Raw genomic sequence first — 16237 nt, 5'->3', positions numbered from 1 at the left:
GAAAGGGGGAAGTGCAATGGTTGAACTGAGCTTCAGTGACTTAACCGCACCTGCCTTTGGGTCTATGACTTGTGGGGTAGCCATCTGTTGGGACCACCTGTCATACAGACAAAAGATGGGTGTAGTAAGTCACCGTTGTTGCGTCTGTGGTGGCTAAGTGCGTGACTTGCGGGGTCCCACTATTTTTATTTTGTTGGTGCCAAACTTGCCTTTTTCGTGAAACAACTAGGACGAATAAGATTGATAATTGCACCTTTGCAATTTTCACACAAATTAGATAACATTCGAGGTCTACGTCATTTTCATGAATTTTAGAGATTTTCCCTATATTCCATTGATTTAATGGATTTCTAGACATTTATTGGAAGTTATTAAATTTGAACTGCAAGTGTGTTGTTGTTTGGTCAAAAAATAGGAAAAATCATTTAAGCAATTACATTAGGAATGTGGGCAGTAGCCACAAAAAATGTTGAAATGCCCAACCCTAACCATGAATAGCCATCCTTGCAAGTTTGACCCCATTTTGGGAAAAAATAAAGAAAATGAAAAAAGTCTAAAAAATTGAAATCCTTTTGCTTGCAGCCTTTTGTAGACACTAGTTTGTAGGAAAAATGATAAACTTGAAATACCACAAAGTAACAACCCTTCACAAAATGGCGTATCCCATGTGAATATTCATGACTTTCAAGCCGGATGATCAAGTTCATTGCCATATTCATAGCATAGTACAAGATAACATGACCATATTTGGCTCAAACATGGGTCTTACCATTGTAAACAATGTTGCGGAAGAAAGTTTTAAAGTTTTTTTCATAAAAAACTTATGTTTTACTTCTTAGGTGCCAAAATTGCCTTTTTGTGAAACCACTAGCACAAACAAGATTAATAATTGCACTTTGCAGTTTCACACAAAGTAGACAACATTGGAGGCCTACTGCCATTTTTTCATGAATTTTAGATCCCTTTTCCCTATATCCCACCGATTTAATGGATTTTTAGACTTTTATTGGAAGTAATTCATATTTGAACTGCAAGTGCGTTGTTGTTTGGCAAAAAACTAGGAAAAACCATTTTAAGCAATGACATTAGGAATGTGGGACTAGATGATGATTCCCTTTAGTAATCCAGTAAAAGAGCAGAAATGATTCTCGTCTTTTTCTCTAAGGTGACCCTGAGTTATCGAACACACAAGAGGAAGTGCACTTTTAAGACAAAGGTTTCTAGCAAGCTTTGCAAGAGAATTTAATTCCAGTTTCGACTGGACCGAATCAAGCTGCACAATTCAACTCTTATAAATAAAAATAGGCATGGGTATAAGAACTTATTCTTATAACCATATATTTGCGAACGTGATCATCATGATAGTCGTTTGTCTTCAGGAAATCAGCACCAAGATGTGCTTGCAACATCTCTCAAAACGGGGGATGTGTCTAAATTACCTTGACTGGCACGTGTCTTGCATCAAGAGTCGGTTGTACTCCCTCCGTTCCAAAATAGATGACTCAACTTTGTACTAAGGTAGTACAAAGTTGAGTCATCTATTTTGGAACGGAGGGAGTACAACCAAAGGCCCTATCCGTCGCATGGTGCTGCCTCAGTAATTAAGATAAGTCAGACAAAAACATTAAGAGTTTAACGAATACACCTCTTGTATCTACAGAGATAGGATCAATGCTATGATCACGACTCTCTTTGCCCTTAGCCTCTCCATGGCTCGATCCCTGTGATCCTGGATACCTATAAGGACAAGGATTGCGAATGAGATAAGAGACAATCAAGAAGAAATTTTATCTACACACATACAAGACATTAAAATACTTTCATCTATTCCTCCAACAAATACATCGGATTGTAGGGCTATGTCTCAACACATGACCTTACCGAACTACTCAAATATGGCAATGAGATTGCAAAAAAAAAACCCACTAAAAAACACATCATGAAGATTGATTGATTGATAATATGTCTTACAATAATTGCGGGGTGCGATACACGATTACAAAGTATGGCTAGTTAGAAATGTTTTGCCCCCCTTTAATTTCGAAGATTGATTGATTGATATTATGGTACCCTCCGTCCCATAATATAAGAACGTTTTTGACGCTAATGTTAGCGTCAAAAACGTTATTATATTATGGGATGGAGGGACTACTTGTTTTATTTTTTTACATAATGTACTTGTCCCTTGTTTAAAACAAGGTGTGTGCACGTGTCTTACGAGTACCGATTCGTTCGCAGTAGAATTCAAATCAAAGGCGAAAGGTGAATCTGTGCAGGTTTTCGACCGGTTTCCGGCACGACCTCGTATCCGGTGCAGCGACGCTCACCCCAATTTGCCTCCCCTTTAATTTCGAACCCAAGTGTAGCTTTCCTATTTCAAACAGCTCGCTCCCTGTCGCTGCAGACCCTCAGCCTCCGCGGCCCATCGCATCGTCCCAGGCAGCCCACGGCGACGGCAACGCCCGCGGCGATGGAGTTTCGGCACGGTGGCTCGCCGGGGGGCGGCGGGGGCGACGGCAAGCCGCGCGAGAAGTTCTCGGTATACCAGAACCCGTCCCTCACCCGCGCGCTCGCCTCCCGCAGCGCCCGCCCCTCCCTCCCCGTCCTCCTCCTCCTTGCGCTCTCCGCCATCGCATCTGCCTCATCCCTCATGGCCCTGTCGTCCCGGTAAGCCTGAATCTACACCCCCACCCTCCCCCCCTCCCCCCTCCCTCCCATCTCCATCTAAACCCTGAACCCCAGATCATTAGTTCATTACAACGCGTTGGTTCTCACGTGTCGCTGTTATCACAGGGAGGGGGAGCTCTTCAAGGTCGCTGGTGGCGCGGGTCTATCCATGGCTGCTGTCGGTAGGTCTGCTTGTCTCTATGCTAGATTGGGCGTTTTGAAAATCCTCGGCATGGGTGGGGCAGCACTGTGGTTGGTTGCTCATGAGGTGTTTGTAGAAATGCCAAGCTTGGCTAGTCTGGTTGCTTGGCACAGAAGTTGCTGGCAGAGATACCACACTTTCATGCACATCTAATAATGATAGTAAAACTTGACACTCTTAGGTCTTACAAAGATGCTTTGTTGTGCCAGATATGCCTACAAAATTTAACTCGTCGTGCTCTTTCAGTGTTTGCCGTCAGGTTGGTGGAGGCAGCCCTGGGTCTTGTCGCACTTTTGACACTGCCAGCGTTCTTCAGGGCACTGATTCTGTACAATGGGGGGAAGGCATTGGCCAAGGAGGACAAGGTTGTGTTGTCCGAACGCCAACTGGGGCTTCTTGGGTTAAAGACCACAGGCTCAGAAGGATCTCCTATGGGTGAGCAAACCAAGAAGCCTCCCAAGGCAAAGCCGTCAACACCCTCAGAGCCAATTGTTCCTATCAGGAGATCTTCGTTCAGCTACACACCGTCACGGGTGCAACCAAGGATTGGCTCCAGCCATTTGAGTCCTGGTAGTGAGAGATTGACCACATTACAAATGTCGCCTTCCACTCCACTACAGAAGCCTGTTTCTTCCCCTTCAACTCCATGGTCGAGGAAAAGCTCAGGCAGTGCCAAGGGCATACAAACTGAGGCGATGTTGGACCAGTTCTTGGCTACCTTGGATGAAAATATTGATAATGTCACGGATTCAGCCAATAAAACTGCAACGCCTCCAGCAACCATCACGAGCTTTGGCATTGCCAGCCCTGTCTCAGTCACCACATCAACCACCCCTTCTGGTGCTACACGGAGCACACCTTTGAGGCCTGTGAGGATGTCTCCTGGCTCCCATCAGAAGTACAGCACGCCTCCGAAAAAGGGCGAGGGTGAGCTTCCACCGCCAATGTCCCTGGAGCAGGCAGTGGATGCCTTTGAAAGTCTGGGTGTGTATCCTGACATCGAGCAGTGGCGAAACAATCTCAGGCAGTGGTTCTCTTCAGTCCTTATGAGCCCGCTTGTTGAAAAGATTAAATCAAGCCATATTCAGGTGCTAATTAATTGGCATTGTTTTGCTGGAACCTATATTTCTAGTACAGTTCAGTAGTCACCATTTTATATTGTTATTATGCTCTGTTTCAGGTTAAGCAAACAACAGCTAGTATTGGAGCTTCAGTTAATGTTAGCCAAGTTGGAAGCGATCTGCCAAGCACGGCACCACCAGTTAGCTTATCTCCACTTGGTGGGACTAAAGATTGGCAGCCAACTGTCACCGTTGATGAGGATGGTATTCTTAATCAAATGCGGGCTGCACTTCTGCAATCTCGTAATGCTCCTGTTGGTGAGTTGCTGGTGTAGTTGAACTTTCCTGCTTAGTCTTGTCTGTTCGTACGTTTCCATCAACTTGCGCAGCACAGGCTTTTGATGTGGTTAAAGTAGTTTACTCATTAAGTTTGGCATGAACTTCCTGACTTACTAGCAATTCTTCTCTATACAGCCCAAACCTTCGGTAGCCCACAACAGCCACAATCAAACCCCCTCCTTCCAGCCATTCAAGCATGTATCGATGCAATTACAGAGCACCAGAGGCTTAACGCTCTGATGAAGGGAGAGCTTATAAAAGGCTTGCTGCCACAGAGTAGTGTCCGTGCTGATTATACTGTTCACAGAGTTCAAGGTGAGTCATTCATTATTTTATCTGAAAAAGTAAACCATACAGACTTCAGTCTCTTGATGCTATTTAGACCCGCAGTCATGAAATAGAGTGATTATAAATATTGATATGGGTGCAACTTGTTTACTTATATCTTGACCCAGAACTTGCTGAAGGAACGTGCTTGAAGAATTATGATTACATGGGCTATAGAGATGGCTATGGTAAATCAGAGAAAAAATGGACCAGCGAGCTGCCAACTGACTCACACCTTCTTCTCTACTTGTTTGCTGCTTTTCTTGAACATCCAAAGTGGATGCTTCATGTTGATCCAACCTCCTATTCTGGTGCCCAGTCTAGCAAAAATCCTTTATTTCTAGGAATCCTCCCACCGAAAGAGAGGTTTCCGGAGAAGTATGTTGCTTTGATATCTGGCGTTCCAGCAATTATTCACCCAGGGGCTCTTGTACTGGCTGTGGGCAAGCAGAGTCCTCCAATTTTTGCTTTATACTGGGACAAGAAACTGCAATTTTCTCTTCAGGTGATTCAGGCATTTCTGTTAACCAATTAATCATGCATAATCATTATTCTTTTTTGCCTTAACTGTCAAATGTAATCATTGAACATGAATTGTGAAATTGCTGAAACAGAGAGTTTAATAAGACATGCAACATTGAGAGTTTAATCTTTCTACCCCTTGCCTGATTGTATTTTGGTGTGAACATGGTGAATCATGATAAAAATTAATGGTATATAGCATGATTTTGACACCGAGTAGTTTGTTGTGACGCACATTTAATTTAAGTTGAGCTTCATATCTGCCAAAATATTATTGTTTTATTTAGCTTAGCATGACAATAGTTGCATAGAGGTATACATCAAGCAGTGTTTGTATGCATGGCAAGGCTTTTTATTGTTGCTGACAAACATGTTCACCATTTATGAATTGTTTCATACCTTAGTGAGCAACTTGGCGTCATAAAGTTGCTTGCAAAATGTTGTTACTCAACTCAAAGAAATTTAATTATGTAGTGTATTAAGTGGTATTAATGTTGTACACACGTGTTTTCACTTTCCAGGGAAGAACAGCACTGTGGGACGCCATTTTGCTTCTATGCCACCAAATCAAAGTTGGTTATGGCGGTATTGTCAGGGGCACCCACATCGGGTCTTCTGCCTTGAACATCCTTTCCGTTCTTGATTCAGACATGGAGAGCTGAAGAAGGGCTGCTTGCTCGTCGGGAGGAAACTGTTGTATTTGTACTACTCTGAACTGAAGGAGATAAATTATGAATATCCCAGTTGCTGGTGCTACCTTGTTATCAACACCAGCAATGTCTCGAACTAACTTAGTGTTAGAATGCGATATGCCCTAGTCGAGCGACGCCTGATATTTATTTCTGAGTTGTATCTTAAATCGCCGACTGTTCAAACTCCTTAATATAATGCTTGTGTGCTTGAATTTCCTACTACATCATCTTCCTTTTATTTAGTAAATCAATTATCATCATCAGTGAACACACGCCCTCTCTTTTTGTTTCTTCGCTAGAAAGAAAGAAAAGCTCCCAACAGTCTAGGGTTTCTCCACCTCCTATCGGCGCTGCCACTGAGCTACCTCGTCTTCTGTGGCCTTAGGGCCATGGAGGCACGGTGGACCCCGGCCCTTGCCGGCGGCAGGGTTTATGCTAGTCTCTTTAGGGTTTGCGTCTTGCTCAAGAAGGTGAGGCGGCGGCGACTTCTTGAAGATAGAATAATGTTCTCACCTAGCCCTCACCCCAACGGTGCATCTCATATTGTCCGGAGGGTGTGTGGAGGTGTCTTCGGTGGATCTTGTAGGATTTGGTCTGTGCTTGTCTATGTTGGGTTTGCGTGGATCTAGTCTTTGTTCTTCTACGTTCATCTATCCATAGGTTAGATTCTTTCGATAAACTTTTTTCTTCATCAGCGAAGGTTGTTGTTCTGGTGCGCTGGTCTTTTGGGGCCTTAGCATGACAACTTTTCAACTGTCTACTACAACAATGTTTGCCCCGTTCCAGTGAGGGAGGGGCAATGACGGCGACGCGTTTTCGGCTCGCTCCAATGCTTGTAGTCGTCGCTTGCTAGTCTATGAATATGGATGTATTTTTTGTTACTTCTAATGTTCTTTGCACTGCCATGATATTTGATGAATAGATCAGACGTTTTTTCTATCAGTTTGTCTAATTGACATCTAGATGTTTTCTAAGGATATCACATCTAAGCTCCCACAAATAACGCATCAATAATAAAAAAAGCTGAAACAAAAAAATAGACCACAAACATAGTTGATACAAGGGTAGATGTGACATAGTTATGTATGTGTCCTAGACGGACCCTCCTTTTCTATTATTTTTATCATCATGAGTGATTAGTCATCACCTTTTTTTCATTTTTTTTGAAACCACCTTTTTTTTCATGTGGGGCCTGAATGCCTTTACGCAGCCAAACCGGGCCTGCCAGCCTACTAAAAGGCCATGTAATCAACGGCCTCACCCAAAAGGAAGTATCGGGCCCAGCGAAACGCCCGCTCCTCTCTCGCTCGTGGGAGCGCCGGCCAGTTCAAAATATTTCAAACTCAACGTCCCCCCACCGGCCAACGGGCGACTCCCCCGTTCCCCACCACCTCCCCCACTCTCTCCACACCCCAATCTCATATCAGCAGTTTCCTTGAATCCAACACCCCCGCTCCTCCGCATCTTCCGCCATTTCTTTCATCCAAACACCGTCCGCTGCTCCATCTCCCGCGCTCCCCTCCCCGCCGTCGCCATGGATCCCCACCCGACCCCCTTCCGAGGTAAGATAAGAAACCAGCGCCATTCCTCTCTCAACATCCGAGCCCTGCCTCTCGATTTCAGGGATTAATTTCTTCGTGGTTTACACTTTACAGCGAAGCGGAAGTCGGTCGCTGCGCCGGCAAAGACGCCAGCGCCGAAGCCCAAGTCCGTCGCCACCGCCCGCGGGAAGATGACCACCTCCGCCACCACCAGCGCCGTCTCCCCGGGGGCCGCTCCCCAGCCACGGCAAGGATCGCTGCGGCTCTAGAGTTTAGATTCGATTGTGTTTGTGTGTATGTAATCCTGTTCGTCTTGCTTACCGAGGCTAGGTATGCTGTTTTCAGGCCACGACGCGCGTTCGGCACCGTCCGGAGCAGCAACTCCCTGGCCGAGAAGCCGGCCCCGCCGCCGCCGCAGAAGCATTCAAAGCTGTCGCCCCCGCCCCCGCAAAAGCCTTTGAAGGTGTCGCCGCCGAAGCTGCAGAAACCTGCTGCAAAGGTGTCACCGCCGCCTCCACAGAAGCCTGCAAAGGTTTCGCCGCCACCTCAGCAGAAGCCTTCGAAGCTGTCTCCGCCGATTCCGGCCAAGGCGGCTAGGCCTTCTCGTCCCGCAGAGAAGCCACTGAAGAAAGCTTGCCCAGCCCCCCCGGATCTGGCGGCCAAGGCCAAGAAGAAGAGCCAGAGGGTGAGCTTCCAGGATGACGTGGCAGCGGTGGCTGCCTCCGGAAGCGGGGAGAAGGTCAAAGCTTCCACCGAAGACTCTGCTGGGCGTACGCCTATGGTGCCTGTCAAAGCCCTGGAGAAGAAGCCGGCGAAGGTTGTGGTCGCAGAGACCCCGTTCTTTAGCGCTCAGAATTGCAGCAGTTGCACGCTTGATCAGCTCGAGTCCGCCTCCTACTGGTTGGCACAGATCCATCTGGCCGAGTCTGTTGGCAAGCACAATGTCTCTGCGGCATTCTTCCGCCTTGCATTTGAATGCCAAGCTCAGGTAATAGTTCAAAGCACACTTACGAGCGAACGATTTGATATATTTTCTGCGTATCTGCTCTAGTAGCCTACTGTAAGGAGCATATGAGCATGACATGAATGGTTAGTTTGATTTTCAGTTCACAGTGGCTGCATGATTAGTACTGCACTTAGTACCAATCCAAGTAGGCTAAGACCGTTCCTTATTTCGGGAATAAGAACGTGTTTTTTGTGTGTGCAGCCATTTCACAGGATCCGAAGTGAGCTCAGGAACTATGTGGTGCGCCATGAGAGTGCTAGTACTTTGACCCCTTTATTCCATGAGCTCCTGGTTGCCCATGCCATGGCAGCGAACCAACTAAAGTTTGACACTGATGGTTCTGAAAAGGTGGATACACCTGCAACTACAAATACAGTTGACCAAAAGCTCGATGCTACCACACTGGTGCATGAATGCTCTGAACGTGATTGTGGTGGTGACCTTGTTGATGTGGGGGAAGTCAGTGTTATCAAACAAGGAGAGGAAGAGATGGACCAACCTAGCTTTGAGCAGAAACTGGATGAAAGTTTTGCATTTGATGATTGTGAGGCTGTCATCGTGGACCGGCTAGCGGAAGAACATTCTGAATTCGAAAAGATTATCGGTGTCAAAGGTCCTTGTGACAGTGAAATAGTCCAGTCAGCATGCCGCTCTTCCATCGACAGGCTGAGCTTGAGAGGATCCCCTCTAGCAAGGGGAGCATCTGAAAGACGCCTCTCGTCAGAGAGCCATTTAGATAAATTGTCTCCGTCTGCAGGGAGCTTGTCTGCAAAGCGCTTATCATCATCTGGTAGCCCTTTCAACAACTCTCCATTCTGCAGGGGCTCATTACAGAGGCTCACATCCAGTTGCCCTTCTTCTAAGAAGTCCTCTGCTAAAGGCGGCCTGTCCTCAAAGCGGATGTCATCTGGTGCCTGCTCTGATGGGGAGCCTATTGATACTGCTGGAGCTGGTGATTCTAGCAGAGTGATTCAGGAAGGGGAAGCTGGTTGCCATGCTACAGGTATGTTAACATGTGCAGAGCTTTTCCTTTGACTTGGTCATTAAAAGATTATACTAGTTATGTTCTGACTAGAGCTCCATGCAGTTGAACCGATGAAATTGAAAGAGCATGGGGAGTATGATGATGCTGCCACTGATGAGGTGCGTTTATGAACTGATAATTCTGCTCCAAATATATCTTCTGTTGTATCAAAGCTAATGACATAGTAGCTTCGTCCTTACATTTGATGTGCTCATCCAAGCAGCAAGTGTGGAGACGTCAGTTAGTACGACAGAAAATCTTGTACTCCCTCGTGGACAGGCCGCCTTTAGCAGAGGACTGCCAGTTAGTACGACAGAAAATCTTGTCACAGTTTTAAACTAAGATTAGTTCAATCATAGTTCAAAACTGCGACCGAAGGGAGTAGTATATATATTTATGTGTTATCTTGACTCTTGAGTGCTGCCAGCTTGCCGTCACAATGTTCTAGTGCGACAAATCACATGCCTCTTTACACTAGGCACTACGTTGATTCGTTGAGCATACCAGTAGTTGCAGACTCGCAGAACATATATCCACACTAGTATACTCCATGTATTCGTCCAACATGTGAGTAGGTGCTGACTCGCACTACTTATCGGCTCAGCTTTCGGATTTCTCAGCAATATAGGCATTGCATCTGTTGCCACTCGTCTACCACTAGTTTCTAGCATCTTTGGAAAAGATTTTACAGTGTTCTTCCAAAGGACGGAGATATTTACAGTTTCTGCTCTTATGGCCCAGTCACAATTACTGTTGTTATTATTCATAATCAGCCAAAATAGTTTAACCGTGTTCTCTTATGCAATCGTGAACCTTGGTACTGTTCAGGCAAATAATTAATGACAGTCTATGTTTCAGTTTCACCCACGTAATTATTGCTTCAACAGTAAGTGACGTGGAGCTAACTTACCCTTGCATTCTTTACAGACCCAGTAGCTGCTGGAGATGGAGCCACGACGACCTCAATGAACCGCTAATATAAAGTTACCATAGATGCTATCTAGTCTAGTTTGATTATGCGTGTGTTGTGTGTGCTGTGAGTTAGTTTGCAACTCTCAATTGCTTAGTTTGCTCTGTTTTTGTGAGCAACGATCATCACGCTCTGATGATCTTTGATGGGCTTGACAGGTTTAGCGCGTGTGCTGGCTGCGTGAAGTGATGTGGTGCTTGCTCTTGGTTGATACCGAAATCAATCAAACCTTTTGGATTTCAGATTGTAAGCGGAGCGGAGTTCCGCCTATGTATGAACCTTGTGAATACTAGTACTATGCTTTGCCTTCTTCTCACTTAGTTTATCATTATAAAGAAATGGTTGTGATAACCCCAAGACATTTAGTTTGGAACAAGTGCAAACTTCTTGACCTACTTTTTAGTCAGAAATGGGTACTAGCTAGTTTTAATACTGGTATAAAGATGATCATAATTTATGCTAGTTAACCGCTATGTTCAGATTCGACTGCTGCTGAGCAGAAAGACTTGCGTTCGCTTGCGACGTGGAAGGTCTGCAAACAAAAAATACAGCAAGAAGCAAGGAAAACAACATACGAGTTTAAAAATATTTGGACGGAAGAGCAGCTGTGCACCGCACGAGGCGACGCTCATGTGCCGGGGGCCGCGGCCAACGGGCTACATGGTCCTCGCCATCGACTGACGACACGTCGACACGGCACAAGTTGAAGACTCTCTCTGGCTCCGTGCTTCCGCAGCCGTGGCCCAGCTGATCTAAGTCCACCGTCGACACCGAGAGCTGCGTTGGTCAGACCCTAGATTCTAGGCTAGAAGAATCGGCGGACGCCGTAGGATAGGAGGGTCGGTGCACGGTGACGATCGAGGAGGACGTAGCATGCATTGAGTTGAGAGTGACGACGCCGCATCTATCACGCAGCTCGTGCGTGGGCTAGAACCGTCGCTGGCATGCAGCGCGGCACGCCTAGGTACATCGTGGATGGATGACCACGACTGATCGAGACGGATCGACAGGCTGTGCAAGTGAAGAAACCGACCCGCCGGAGCGTTGTTTTTGTTGCCAAGCAAATCACCTATGACTCACGCAACTTTGCCACGTTAGCTACAAGACCAGGGGTATAGAGGCGGAGACTAGTATAAGATCCGCCCTTAGGTGAGATCAGTGAGATCAAGTTTTTTTAAGATACAAAACATGTTTAAAAATTCTGAAAATATTTGGAGACACGCATCCATGTTTGATGTACAATCTCAAAAAGTTTCTGCTCCTAATTCAAACTCCAATGAAAGAACCAAAAAAGATACAATCACATGTAAATAATGTCAAATACTATTCACCCAAACTAACACTATCCATGTTTGCAGTAAAACTTTTGGTGTGCTGGTGGAATTCACTGCTTTGACTCAGCGTCAGAATCAATCGCTTAGACCAAATCTTGTGCGAACCTCTCATGTTTATTCTTCCCCACCTTCCACCTCTCCCATTTTCGCCTCCACAACCAACCCTCTAGCAAAAAAAAAATAAAATCCACCGCCTACCATCCCGCTGCATGCCTCCTCCTGCTATGCTGCCGCCGGCGGCCCCCTCACTCTCTGATGCCTCCCCATGCCTCTCCCTTTCTTCTCTCCCGATGACTGAGGTGTGGCTATGGAGGCGGAGCACGAAGCAGAGAAGGAAGGAGACGTGTTTGTACGAGATTTATGACCTGGGCAGTGCCAGCTGATATGTCTACAACGTATCTATGATTTTTGATTATTTCATGTTATTAAAGTATTATTCTTGAATGTTTTATATTCATTTACTAGTAACTTTATATCATTTTTTGGGACTAACCTATTGACCTAGTGCCCAGTGCCAGTTGTTATTTTTTGCTTGTTTTTTACTTCGTAGAATATCCATATCAAACGAAGTCCAAATGAAGCGAAACTTTTTCGAGATTTTTTTTCTGCCCAGAAGACACCCAGAAGGCCAAGGAGGTGTACCAGAGGAGGCCCATGGGGCCCACTAGGCATCAGGGCGCGCCAAAGGCCCCAGGCGCGCCCTGGTGGGTAGTGGAGTCCACGGGAGGCTTTTCCACCGCCTTTCAACTCTATAGATACCCAAATATTCCAGAAACCCTAAGGGAGTCATCGAAGCACAATTCCAGCCGCTGCAAGTTCCAGAACCACACGATCCAATCTAGAGGCCTTCTCCGGCACTCTGCCGGAGGGGTCAACAATCACGGAGGGGTTCTTCATCATCACCCTTGCCCCTCTGATGACGCGTGAGCAGTTCACCCGAGACCTACGGGTCTGTAGGCAGTAGCTAGATGGCTTCTTCTCTCTTTGTGATCTTCAATACAATGTTCTCCTCGATGTTTTTGGAGATCTATTTGATGTAATGACTTTTGCGGTGTGTTTGTTGGGATCTGATGAATTGTGAATTTATGATCAGTTCTATTCATGAATATTATTTGAGTCTTTGTTGAACTCTCTTATGCATGATTGTTATAGCCTCGTATTTCTTCTTCAAAACTTTGGTTTGGTTTGGCGAACTAGATTTATTTATTTTTGCCATGGGAAGAGGTGCTTTGTGATGGGTTTGATCTTCCGGTGCTCAATCTCGGTGAAAGAAGGAGACATGACACGCATGTATCATTGCCATTAAGGATAAAAAGATGGGGTCTATTCCGACATGAATAGATCTTGTCTATATCATGTCATCGTTCTTATTGCATTACTCCGTTTTTTCGTGAACTTAATACACCAGATGCACGCGGGATAGCGGTCGATGTGTGAAGTAATAGTAGTAGATCCAGACAGGAGTCGGTCTACTAATCTTGGGCGTGATGCCTATATACATGATCATTGCCTTGGATATCGTCATGATTATTCGCTTTTCTATCAATTGACTAATAGTAATTTGTTTACCCACGTATGCTATTTTCTTGAGAGAAGTCTCTAGTGAAATCTACGCCCCCCGGGTCTATTTCCTATCATACTGTTTTCGGATCTATTATTCTTGTGTTTTTGCTAGATCTATTTATCCAATCTCATACAATTTAATATATCTCAATACCGATGAGGGATTCACAACCCCTCTTACGCGTTGGGTTGCAAGTTTTTGTGGTTTGTGTGTAGGTGCTGTTTGCATAGTGTTGCTTGGTTCTCCTACTGGATTGATAACCTTGGTTTCATAACTGAGGGAAATACTTACCGTTGCTGTGCTGCATCATCCTCTCCTCTTCAGGGAATTACCAACGCAGATACAAGCAATCACCAGCCTATGCGGCGAAGGTCGTCGGTCCGCTGTGCTCCCTTCCCTACTCCCTCTCCCATGTGCGCACCGGCTGCCACCTAACTGACCGGAATGGTCGTTGCTCCCCTTCGCCTTACCCCGCGTGTACTTCTCCCAAATCAGAGCCATCTTAGTCGGGAAATGGCAAGATCTTCCATTCCCTTATCTTCTGCTCATGCAATATTTCTTGTCCATAGAACTTGATGCATTTGACTAAGACATCACACTCCTTCCTTATGTTGATTCCTTTTTTATATTTTTCTTTTGCACGCGCTCACAATATTTGAAGTGGTGAATGCTTTTTAGAAGTTTTGCTAAGGTTTCCCCATTACAAGCAGTGTATTGTTAGTTTACATATTTATAAACCAATAAATCATGACCTCTTTTAGCACCTCATGTTTCAATTAGCTCTATAATGTTCATGTATATCTTCTAACAGTTCTAAGGAATGCTTATGTGATGCATGCTATGATATAAACCATGGGGCTGAGAGAATGTAGGGAAGTAGGTATCAATAGGTTGTGACAAAAAATATGTGTTTGGTCTCATGCAAGTTGCAATTGTGATATCTATACACCTACTATTAAACGGAGAAGTGTTTCTTACCACTGTAATTTTGTACGTTTGAACAATTTTTCATCCGTCCTTCGGTCGCATCGTACGGGAGAAGCGTTTCATCCTACATCAAGCAGGTCTCGTCCGTCACTTGACTGGACCGAGCTGTGAGTTTCATCCTAAACCACTTGGGCCGAGCTGGCATGGCCCGCACTTCTTTATTTGTTAAAACGATGATTGGAGGAGCAGCGAGACAAACTTAGATGCTTCTTTTTGTGGTTGTATGTGTCATCCTCTGTTATTCGCCAGTAATTGTTTCCTTTTTACCTCTGTGCAAACATGGATGTCTATTTCCTCGTTGCTATTGCGACCTTTTGGCGCACTGCACAAAACACTTTTGTTTTAAGAGTGTTTTGTGCAGTTCAACTAAAATGTCACACCGACAATGTTACTTGATTGCTTGATTTTAGTGGAATTGCACAAAAGAAGATTAGAATTCCTATCCGTGTTGGCAAATTTCTTTGAGATCTTGCTCATGAGTTGTTTTAAATCTTCCTCATGAGAGGTCAATACCAGCCTTCATCCACATGAGTGTGCAGATTTGACATGATGTGCTACTTATATTGTGGTACTGTTTTGATTAAATGTTTAAGTGAAGCTATTGTATTGCTATATTTTCCCATTAAGTGAATAAAAATGAGACCAACTCAGATATGTTGCTTGTTTCTTTGTTGCAACAAACTCTGTGTCACCCATTTATACGTCGATGGAAGCACATGGTGCTGTCCGCCCACTCTCCTATGCAATTGTTTAAGCTTTTTGTTAATCTAATGCCACTGGTAAAATTAAGCAATGCCAGTAAAAGTAATTATTGAACCTTAGGTCAAAACTGCAACACTTATTGTGGTTCGGTGGGTGTACATGTTTAACCAATGTATTGTTAAGATAATGTCTCTGTTAATATGAATCAATGAAACTGTTTGATAATTTCTATTGTCCTGCTTTTTTCCCATTAAGTTAAGGTAGATGTTTTTTGTTGTGGGTGTACAAGTTATCAACCGTTATTGGTCAGTAATTGTTTTCTTTATACCTCTTTATGCAAACAGGAATATCAAAACTTCTACTAGTTGCTATTTTTACCTTGATTTCATGGAACTACACAAATGGAGATCAAACTTCCTATCCGTATGTGCACCGTAATATCCCATGCATTGAGATGAGACAATGATATTTTACTACTATCTGCCTCTATTTTGATACTGTCATCAAAAAACTAATGCTATTGTTTATTGAAATACTTGTGCTCCCTAATTGACACGCCAAATCTTACATTGAAGGCCAAGCTTTTCTATCAATGAACCAAGTGATGAAAGGGAAGAACAAGCGGAAGAAGAATAGGAATCAAATCTTGGTGTTGTAATGAACACTGGAACTCTGATCACACAAGTAATCATATTCTTTTGCATTTTAATTTATTGCCACTCATGGAATGAGCCAATGTTTTGCTACTGTTTTGGCACTATGATTTGATGCCACTCTTAATGTAATATGCAATTGTCTTTCTATGATTTCACCTCATTTCTACTTCTGCAAACAGGGATCGTGCATGCAGATAACATAAATTTTAGCAGAACTGCACAAGATACTAACGAATGGCTTCTAGTCAAGTTCTTCATCTATATGGTGCAAGTCTGCAATAAGCCTCCTAACGAAGGTTGGTACCAGCCCACGACCTTCATCCATATGACTGAGCTTTGTCATCTCTATTTGAATTGTGCTACTGTTTAGCTACTGTCATCAGAAAGTGCTATTGTTTTGCATGTTAATCTAAGGCTGCTAATAAATTGAGGCACCATTTTGCCACCGTTAGAGACATTGATAAAATGAAGTAATAATACATGTCAAGAGAGCTATTGTCTTTGCTATCATATCATTTCCCATGAGGATAATGAAAATGCATCTCTCTGAGTATCCATTTCACTAGTTAGTCCCATTGTTAATGTAACGGCATGTTTAAATATTTCTTTTTATTTTTTGCGAGTAAATAGGGATGCTTAATTT

The 16237-nt window shown here is 44.3% G+C and overlaps 2 protein-coding genes across 3 annotated transcripts; both read left to right on the top strand.

Moving 5' to 3' along the window:
* The first annotated feature begins 2383 nt into the window (after positions 1–2383).
* LOC119290710 (transmembrane protein 209-like) lies at positions 2384–6043 on the top strand. Its single transcript, XM_037569342.1, has 7 exons — positions 2384–2667; positions 2794–2849; positions 3116–3957; positions 4050–4248; positions 4405–4584; positions 4725–5101; positions 5640–6043. The coding sequence occupies exons 1-7, from the start codon at positions 2471–2473 to the stop codon at positions 5778–5780; spliced, it is 1992 nt and encodes a 663-aa protein (XP_037425239.1). The 5' UTR covers positions 2384–2470; the 3' UTR covers positions 5781–6043.
* Positions 6044–7127: 1084 nt separating this feature from the next.
* LOC119290709 (reticulon-4-like) lies at positions 7128–10708 on the top strand. 2 transcript variants are annotated; one of them, XM_037569340.1, is made up of 6 exons: positions 7128–7372; positions 7466–7598; positions 7697–8339; positions 8559–9360; positions 9433–9500; positions 10309–10708. In XM_037569340.1, exons 1-6 carry the CDS (start codon positions 7345–7347, stop codon positions 10315–10317), a joined length of 1683 nt encoding a protein of 560 aa, XP_037425237.1. In that variant the 5' UTR covers positions 7128–7344; the 3' UTR covers positions 10318–10708. The 2 variants fall into 2 exon arrangements, with proteins under 2 accessions (XP_037425237.1, XP_037425238.1); XM_037569341.1 differs by having other exon boundaries at positions 7143–7372; positions 9445–9500.
* The last annotated feature ends 5529 nt before the right edge of the window (positions 10709–16237 follow it).

The sequence above is a fragment of the Triticum dicoccoides genome, chromosome 4B, assembly GCF_002162155.2.
Source record: "Triticum dicoccoides isolate Atlit2015 ecotype Zavitan chromosome 4B, WEW_v2.0, whole genome shotgun sequence".
In the NCBI taxonomy this organism is placed as follows: Eukaryota; Viridiplantae; Streptophyta; class Magnoliopsida; order Poales; family Poaceae; genus Triticum; species Triticum dicoccoides.
Note: the sequence above shows the minus strand (reverse complement) of the source record. Positions and strands in the feature narration are given on the sequence as shown.